Genomic DNA, 9395 nt, shown 5'->3' with positions numbered 1-9395 from the left:
CACGAATGTCTTCGTCAACGCGCCCGCTTACAGCCCATCGCCTCAACAACAAGAAGCCGGGACAAGTCAGACGAGGTCGAGCGCAACCGACGCACGGTCCCATCCGGAAATCCAAGAGTATGATCGGAACGAGTGGGTCAAACCGGATGACGAAGCCATCGACCTATTGGTTTGGTGGAGACAGAATGCGAGGAGGTTCCCGGTCTTGTCATCTATGGCACAAGACATCCTCACCATCCATGTTTCAACCGTGTCATCTGAGGCGGCTTATAGTAGCGCGGGCCGCATCATCGACGATAGAAGATGTAGCTTGAAACCGGAGATGGTCGAAGCATTGACGTGTGGTAAGGATTGGATTCAACATAGAAATCGAGCACAAGAAATATTCATGTGCTTCGATATTCTTGACGATTTTGAAGTTGATTTCGCAAATGTAAATATAAATGGTTAGACTAACTTGTATAACTAAGGGATATCCCGGCCCTTGTCCGGGATAAATTTTCAAATAATTAACGAGGAAATGGGTGCTCTTTTTCCTCGCCGTCGCACCTTTTTAGGGGTCGGTGAGGTTTTTTAGGAGGCCCATTTTTAATTTCACATTCTTCTTTATTATTTTTTTCTACCCACTTAGTTTAAAATCCTTTCAATTACATCATTCTATTTAATTATTTACATTCTTTTAAAACATTTTTTTTAATTTTTTTTTTTTTTTTTATGCCTAACGGGGTACGAATTCCCGTTAGGCATATCCCGCTACCGTCCCGTTACTTAATGGGACGGGACTCCCGTTTGGCCAAATAACGGGAGTCCGGGCTTGGGCGGGAGATACCGCCAAGCCAGGTTTAAGTAGGTGGAAACTTAACGACAACTCGTTAAGTAGAATTGAAAGTATAAATAAAGTCGTTGTTGCTAAAAATAATCGGTCGTTGTTGCTCAAAATAATCGGTCACTTCTTTTGGAGTCGTCATTGAATTTGCGCGTATTGCTTTCCAAAATGGGTATTTCTTGTAATGTATTTTTAAAATTTTCGATCGATTATCATAGACCTCTTTTCTCTCATGATATGGACTGAGAAATGAAAAACATAGATCAACACATTATTATCTAAAGGGCAAACTAGCAACGTAGCCAAATTGAAACGTGGTTTTTGAGATTTAGCCAACGTTTGGTTAATTTTTTAATCTAGCCAATTTTTGAAATTTACGGATACAAAATAATTGAAATACCCCCAAGTAATTATAATGCTTTCTTTTTAAAAGTAGTAGCCAACGTTTGTAGAAGACCAAATTCAAAAGATATGTTTAAAAGGCAATAGTTTTATAAGGGAATTTTTTTAATCCTGTCATTTGATTACACAATCGGGTAAAATCTCACAACCATCTAAAAGAGGATATCATTTAATATTCAAAGATCTTTCTCTCTCCATACTTTTCATTTCACTTTCAAAGAGACCCACCAAAAACACCGACATCTCCAAAATCACTGCATCCGGCCATGAAAGCTTCACCATTATCAATCTCTCAACCTTTGACATTTTTGTTGCTCGACTTGTGATCAATTCAGATCCGTTTCTATTTAAAAAATTTACTAAAATTAACATAAATAAACATAAATTAAACCAAAATAAACAGAAAATTTACACATAAACTTGAATATGGGGAAGTTGTAGAGAGAGATTGAGTTTGGTGGGTCTGAGCCTCAAACGACGAGGAGGAATATACACAAAAATTTACAAAAATAAACAGAAATATTCAACAGAATTGATATTCATCAAAAATCAACTGCATCCGGCCATGAAAGCTTCACCATTATCAATCTCTCAACCTTTGACCTTTTTGTTGCTCGACGTGTGATCAATTCAGCTCCGTTTCTATTTAAAAAATTTACTGAAATTAACATAAATTAACAGCGGCCGCCATGGATCCTTTGGCTTCCCGTGCTTCTGCGAATGGAGACCGCCGTCCATGGCCGTTGGATCAGCATGGTAGCGTAATTATGATCATGTGGTGGTCCCGCAGAGTGACGGCGCTGCAAAGATATGCGAGTGGTCAGAGATCGTGGTGGGTCCGAATACCTTCATTCAGAGGCTGAATCGGACTTGCTGAGAGCGGAAAATTCTACTAAAATCTTGTTCGACGGCGGCGAGCATGGGCTTCGTAATCTTCTGGAATTGCCGCATTGTTTTCAAGAGAGAGAGAGAGAGAGAGAGAGAGAGAGAGAGAGAATCATATCTAGTCCTTTAATGGTAGAATTTGTTGTTAAAAAACGTTGTGTGATAACTACCAAATCAAATTGGCTAGATATCATTTGAAAGAATTTTAATTTTAAAGAGATTTAAATATAAACCGATTGTACTATAAAAAAGGAAAGAAATTCAAATAGTAGAGACGTGTATTAAAGTCTCAAAAATAATAAACGTAGGGATGGCAATTTGACCCGTTACCCGCGTTCCGGTCCGTTACCCGATTTATTCGGGTCGGGTAATACCCGTTCTTTTTTAGTAAACGGGTAAACGGGTAATACCCGTTAGAGTTTTAACGGGTCCGGGTACGGGTGACGATATAGTCATCCCGTACCCGGTTACTCTGGACCCGACCCGTAACTTTTAAATATTTAAAAAGATAACAAATTTTAATATGTTGCAATGAAGATGGCCAAATTTACAATGAAAATGATCAATTTGCAATGAAGACTTCTTTTGTATTTTTATTTATTTATTTTGAATTTTAATGTTCTTTATATTGTAGTAGCATTTTGATATTTTTCACCTAAATTTTATTATTTTTAAATTTTATATTGTTGATGGATTTTTATTTTATAAACAGGTAAACGGGTAAGCGGGTCTACCCGACCCGCTACCCTTTTTTTAAACCGGGTAAATGGGTAACGGGTCCAATATTTTTAACCCGTTTACCCGGCGGGTATCCCCGTTACCCGGTCCGTTTCAAAATCCGGGTAAACGGGTCCGGGTAATGGGTAAAAAATTATAACGGGTACGGGTAACGGAATAGGTGTACCCGGCTTTACCCATACCCGTTGCCATCCCTAAATAAACGTTGGCTGTAAAAAATGATTCCAAACGTGGGCTGCAACTTTTTTTTAGCCGATTTTTCTAAAATGGACAAAGATGTAATTTTCATCATGATTAATATAGGTCACGTCATCACTTGTGGCTATATTTGAAAGTTTGTTTAAACGTCGGCTAGATTGCAATTATCACGTTTGAAGTGGCTTATCTCGTATAATTTTTCTTATCTAAATCATTTACATTCTTCAAATTTACACAACCACGTTTCCTTGATTTTTCGGCGTATAGATCAAATCTCTATTTTTTCAGGCGAAGTTATTTTATGTCATTTTTATTATAATTTTTCATTATTTTTATGTAAAAAAATTATAAAACAAGCCCTTAAAAACCCGAAATTAGGCTCTTAAAAAAAAAAATATATTCCAAACAGCAAAAGAGAAAGACCCAAAACCAGGCCCGAACTAAGCCCAGACCTTGACATGGAGGGCCTTTTGCTTGGGCTAGAATTCCACATATAACAAAGCCTCTTATATATACATCGGTAAAGTCTAAACCCTAAATATCTTCCCGGAAGTTCCTAACCCTAAACCTAGAATTCCACTTCCGCCGCGGCGAAATGGGAAGAGTCATCAGAGCGCAGCGTAAGGGAGCCGGATCGGTGTTCAAGTCCCACACGCACCACCGCAAAGGTCCGGCGAGATTCCGGTCGCTGGACTTCGGCGAGCGCAACGGTTACCTGAAAGGCGTGGTGACGGAGATCATCCACGATCCAGGGCGTGGTGCTCCGCTCGCTGGCGTCACTTTCCGGCATCCATTCCGGTACAAGCTTCAGAAGGAGCTTTTCGTCGCCGCCGAGGGTATGTACACCGGTCAGTTCATCTACTGTGGAAAGAAAGCCAATCTCGTCGTCGGAAACGTACTTCCCGTCGGATCTATCCCCGAAGGAGCTGTTGTCTGCAACGTTGAGCACCACGTTGGAGACCGAGGTGTCCTTGCTAGGGCTTCTGGTGATTACGCTGTTATCATCAGTCACAATCCCGACAATGGAACTTCCAGGTATTTTTTTTCGGACTCTGCTTCGCTGCTTGAATTAAATTATTCCTGCTGGTTCATTGAGCATTTGATTGTTTATTTGTGGTTATTCATGTTTGAATTAAGTCTGGTTTGTGAGTTTGATCAGAATATCAGTTGCGACGATTGAAACAAAGAGACGAGAAATTACATGTTTTTTTTTCTAATCGAGGCCTAGTTTTAATTCTTTCTGGATAGTTATACGTCGTATTTTGTCTGTTAATCTCGTACGTGTTTATTCTGATTTCAAATTCAATTCTGATATGTATACGAGTATCTGGCTATATGTAAGATTCTAGTCTCATTTGTGATCATTTGATTGTTTTTTTTTGTGATCATACGTAGTTGAATTAAATCCGATTTGTGTGTGGGATCAGAATACCAATTTCGAAGGTTGAACCAGAAATACGAGAAATTTACTTGTTTTTCTAATCTATATAGCTTGTTAAAACCTAGTTTCATTCCTTTCTTGACTGATGATCTCATATGTGTTTATTCTGTTTTCAACTGTGAAATGTATATGAGTAGCTATATTTAAGACTTCATTCTCACATTGTTTCTTTCAAACGCACTCAGTGTTGCTGCTGGTTCAGTGATCATTTGGTTTTTTTTTTTGTGATTATATGTAGTTGAATTAAACCTGATTTGTGTGTGGGATCAGAAATCAGTTGCGAAGATTGAACCAGAGAGACGAGAAATTTACATGCTTTTCTAATCGATATAATTTGTCAATACCTACCTTCATTTCTTTCTGAATAGTAATGTTTATTCTGATTTCAATTGTAAAATGTACACGAGTAGTAATATATAAGACTCTAATCTCACCCAAACCCTACCTGGTCTCTTTCAAACAACACTCAGCATTGTTAGCATTGTATCTTTAGCCGGCAATCTCATACATACTTATACACTTGGCGATTATCAAATTAGATCGAGCCTGTACGAAAAAATGTTTAAATTAGGTCCAGTACATAATTTTTTTTCTAATCGATACATTTTGTTAATTACCTGGTTTCATTTCAGGATTGTTAGTACTGTATCTTTAGTTGACGATCTCGTACATGTAACGTAGAAGATACTGAATTTTTCTGTGTTCATCGTCGTTAGGGTGAAGCTGCCATCGGGAGCGAAGAAGGTGATCCCGAGCGGTTGCAGAGCGATGGTGGGACAGGTGGCGGGAGGAGGAAGGACGGAGAAGCCGATGCTCAAGGCGGGTAATGCGTACCACAAGTTCAGAGTGAAGAGGAACTGCTGGCCCAAGGTAAGAGGTGTGGCCATGAACCCGGTGGAGCATCCCCACGGAGGAGGGAACCACCAACACATCGGCCACGCCTCCACCGTGCGAAGGTCGGCACCGCCCGGCCAAAAGGTCGGTCTCATCGCCGCCCGCAGGACCGGTCGTCTCCGCGGTCAAGCCGCCGCCACCGCCTCCAAGGAGAAGGCTTAAGCCCACAACTCCATTTTTTTTTTTTGCTTTAGGAATAATATTATGTTTATATACTTGTTTCTCTCGTTCAAATCTTCGTATTTGTTTTATTTTTGGATGCCTACTTATTTTTCATTTTATATTTATTGCGTTTATGGTAGATTTCTTTTATGTTTTTTACAAAAATAAATCATGTAAATAAGTTAAACAACATGAAATAAATTAACATATACAATTGAAAAAAAGATAGTTTTGGGGAAATGTTAAATTAAATTTGTTTTCACGGTTACTTTCGTAATTTAGCACCATCAAAAGACTATACTGAAATCAAGGAAAAAAATGCCGTTTTCGTTGCCGTTTCGAGCTTCCTGATTTACGGAAAATCGTCATGCCGATGGAATTTCCAACGGAAAAATTGTGGAAATGGGCAAGTAAAATGCCGTTTTCAAATGCCGATTTCTACGGAAAACCGACGTGCCGACGGAAAACCGAACGGAAATAATGTGGCGAAACAAACACATAAATATATATATTTTTAAATGTAGTTCAAATTTAAAACACTTCATAAAATTCATACACTTAAGTCTTAAATAATTTCAAACGAATTTCATTTCAATTCAAAACGTAACAATTTCAATATATCAATAAATTTATACACTTAAGTCTTAAATAATTTCATTTCTAGCATATACAAGATAAAAATTAAACACATAAACTTGCTTAAAAACAGAAATAAAACTTGAACTTCAGTTTTTTCAGTCGCCGGAAAATTCAAGGTTCGTCGGAAAAAATGGTGTTTCGCCGGATAATTTCAAGGTTCGCCGGAATTTCACCAAAAAATCTGGAAAAAATATATATGATAGATCGTCACATTACAAACAACTTTCATGAAAAGGATTATATGAAAAAAAATTCAAATTACTCAAGAAACTGAAGGTGCAAGTTTCAGAATCTAGGGTTTCAAAAACGACTTGGAAATTCCTTCAAATCGGAGGAAATTCGTCGACATCTTGTTGATTTATACCTTCAGCGTGACGAAAATGGTGGAAACTCGCCGATCGCCGTCGAATTCCTCCGACACCCACGTTCTCTCCTCCACAGTCGCGACTCTTTTTTTTTTTTTTTTTTTCTTTTCCTTCGAATTTCTTGGAAATGAAGATGGTTTTATACACAAGTTGGAACGACATCTATCGGCATTAAACGATAGAAACGAAATGTCGTTTCTTGGAAATTCCAACGACATCACACATGGAAACGACATATGTCTCTTCCGCTCGCCGTTGACCCATGGAAATGGAATTTCCAGCCGAAATTCCGGGAAATTCGCCGGCATTTAGTTCCTTGACTGAAATAAACAAAAATAAATGAAGAATAGTGCCGTGTAACATTTAGCTATATTTATAGGCCTCGTAATTAACAAATAATTGTAAATGAATTTTATTTACACACTTTCAAAAATTTAGTTTTGTCAAATATTTTGGACAAAATTACCTCATTTCAATCACTTTTTCACTTATCTCTTTCTCTATCTCTCTTGATTCTAAGTGCTAACTCATTCGTGCCACGACCTCTGACAAATATAAATGAACACGCATGGAATAAAAATTAATTTATTATTTACATAACTCAGTACTTATTTTATCTTTCCAGCCGTCGTTTTTATTTTATGTTTAAATTACTTCTCGTACTTATTTTTTTTTTTATATTAATTTCATTATGTTTGTCTTTTACTTTTTTAAATAATTAATGTAAAATACAAAATATTTTTAAGTAAGTTATATAGTTGTTTATGTGTAAAAGTATTAAATTATTTTTATTTTACGACTAATTATATATTTTATGTAAATAAATCAACCACATAAAATAACTTATGTGTAAAAATATTTAGCTGTACAATTTTGTCTGGTAAATATTTGATTAAAAATATATGTTAAGGATGTTATATTAATCTAGATTTGTTTATTTGTATCAATAAAAATTGTGGCGTGCATTATTATTATGAAATGCCATGATTAAATTTAGAAAAAATAAAACTAACTACACCACTTTAAATGTAGGGATTTTATTTTATCCAAGGTTTTGAAATCTTAAACAAACAGCCATATCAATGACGTGGTAAAGGAATCTGCGTGATCAAATACCTACTATGTCCTTCCATTAGCAGCGTTTAAGGAAACAAATTCAAATAAAATATTTTAATAAATTAATGATGATTTATTTCATTAAAATATGAGTTAGTTACTGCTGACGTTTTTAATGCAGCAAGTATTTGAATTTGAAATGAGTGCTTATTTTTTCATGTAAACGATATTATTCTTATTTGCTCTTTAACTCGTTAATGATGGATTCTTCATGTTCTTTAGTCGAGTCTGGTATATTAGATGTTTACCTTTTTTTAATGATTTTTTTTATAGAATGTGGATGTTGATTTCATTGTTGTTGCTTCACAATCTTGACATTATTTCATGTTTGGCATTCAAAATATTTAAACGCCAATGCTTTGAAAGAGGTAGCTCTTCTTCGAGTTTGGATCAACAGGGAGATCAACCCCCTAAGTGTGAAATTTTCTTGTTTGATGAAATCCACTTGAAAAACTTTTCTATGAATTTGGATGTCAACATGAACAACTTGTTTATAGGCAAAGATGTTTTGAGTTTTGCGATGAGTATGTTTGCTTTGAGAAGTAATTTTGAATTTAGGGTTAAAAGATCTAGGAAGACTAGTTAAAGTATTGTTTGATTTGAGTCTTGGGTGTTTATGGAAGATGAGCACGAGTGTTTGTTCTGAATCCAAACAATGGGTTACAAAAAAAATTGTTTTTGCTTTGGAAAGAATATTATACATAAGCATAAACAACCTTCATCTTCTTTGGCTGACAAGTTTATCAATATATTAAAGATTATGTGGCAGACAAGTTTACCCTAAAGCCGTGACGTATATTATGCATAAGCGATTCAAAGTTGAGATACATTATTTCTAGGCTTGGAAGTTGGAACCGTATTCTCTCTTTCGTTCTCCCACGGCTACACTGAGCTCTAGGGCCAGTCAAGGTAGAGCAACCATATTCTCAATTTTCATCTTCATGTTCTTTACATCTCTCTCTTTTCTTCAAAATGGTTTTTCCCTTTCTCTCTCACCCTGCTCAAGTTCTCAGCCCCATCGTCAAATGTCCGACCCCATCAGATAACTCCTCCGCCCATCTCCGCCTTACCCTCGCCAAAAGGATTCCTGTGTCGGACTTCCGCTTCCGATTCACGAGTGTTGAGCTGAAATTAAGCTTTTTTTAGCTTTTTGTTTTGGCTTAGTTTTTGCATATGCTATAAGAGGAGCACACACAATAAGGGACTTTCTAGGTATCATTTTAGATTGACCAGTTTTGTAGTCATAACAAACATATTCATTTGCTAACTTTTGTTGGTCTAAAGACCAAAGAAATTAATTCAAGGCTATGAATGAATCTAGAGAAATTGCTTCAACTACCACCATTTGATAAGTTTTTTTCAATTTTCTACCAAAAGCTTAATTTGGCTAAAAATACTAATAAGCCACTTGTACAAATACAATTTTACCCTCAACAATTGATGTCAACAATTTATGTCAATTGTTGACATAGATGTCAACAAACAGAGAACCCAAAACTCACAGATGTCAACAATAGATGTCAATTGTTGATATCATGTTGATGATAAAATTGTATTTGTACAAGTGACTTACTAGTATTTATGGCCAAATTAAGCTTTTGATGGGAAATTGGAATTTTTTGTTTTATCAAATGGTGATAGTTGATGCTATTTCTCATGAATCTATACTATATTGATGACAATTCGTACTGAAATATGATTCACATCAATTCTTTTTTTAACTAGATAA

At 36.3% G+C, this 9395-nt stretch overlaps 1 protein-coding gene across 1 annotated transcript; it reads left to right on the top strand.

Annotated features, from left to right (window-relative positions):
• Nucleotides 1-3572: 3572 nt before the first annotated feature.
• LOC149381528 (large ribosomal subunit protein uL2z-like) lies at nucleotides 3573-5685 on the top strand. The gene is made up of 2 exons (XM_089601054.1): nucleotides 3573-4084; nucleotides 5207-5685. The coding sequence occupies exons 1-2, from the start codon at nucleotides 3645-3647 to the stop codon at nucleotides 5544-5546; spliced, it is 780 nt and encodes a 259-aa protein (XP_089457180.1). The 5' UTR covers nucleotides 3573-3644; the 3' UTR covers nucleotides 5547-5685.
• The last annotated feature ends 3710 nt before the right edge of the window (nucleotides 5686-9395 follow it).

The sequence above is a fragment of the Urtica dioica genome, chromosome 11 (assembly GCF_054948205.1).
Source record: "Urtica dioica subsp. dioica isolate 48M chromosome 11, U.dioica_male_clone48M_v1_H2, whole genome shotgun sequence".
Taxonomy (NCBI): domain Eukaryota; kingdom Viridiplantae; phylum Streptophyta; class Magnoliopsida; order Rosales; family Urticaceae; genus Urtica; species Urtica dioica.
Note: the sequence above shows the minus strand (reverse complement) of the source record. Positions and strands in the feature narration are given on the sequence as shown.

Excerpts from the sequence above, each read along its gene's own strand:
- LOC149381528 (XM_089601054.1), top strand. The coding sequence starts at position 3,645 with ATGGGAAGAGTCATCAGAGCGCAGCGTAAGGGAGCCGGATCGGTGTTC. Across the intron at positions 4,085-5,206 it reads CCCGACAATGGAACTTCCAG|GGTGAAGCTGCCATCGGGAG; the intron begins GTATTTTTTTTC and ends CATCGTCGTTAG.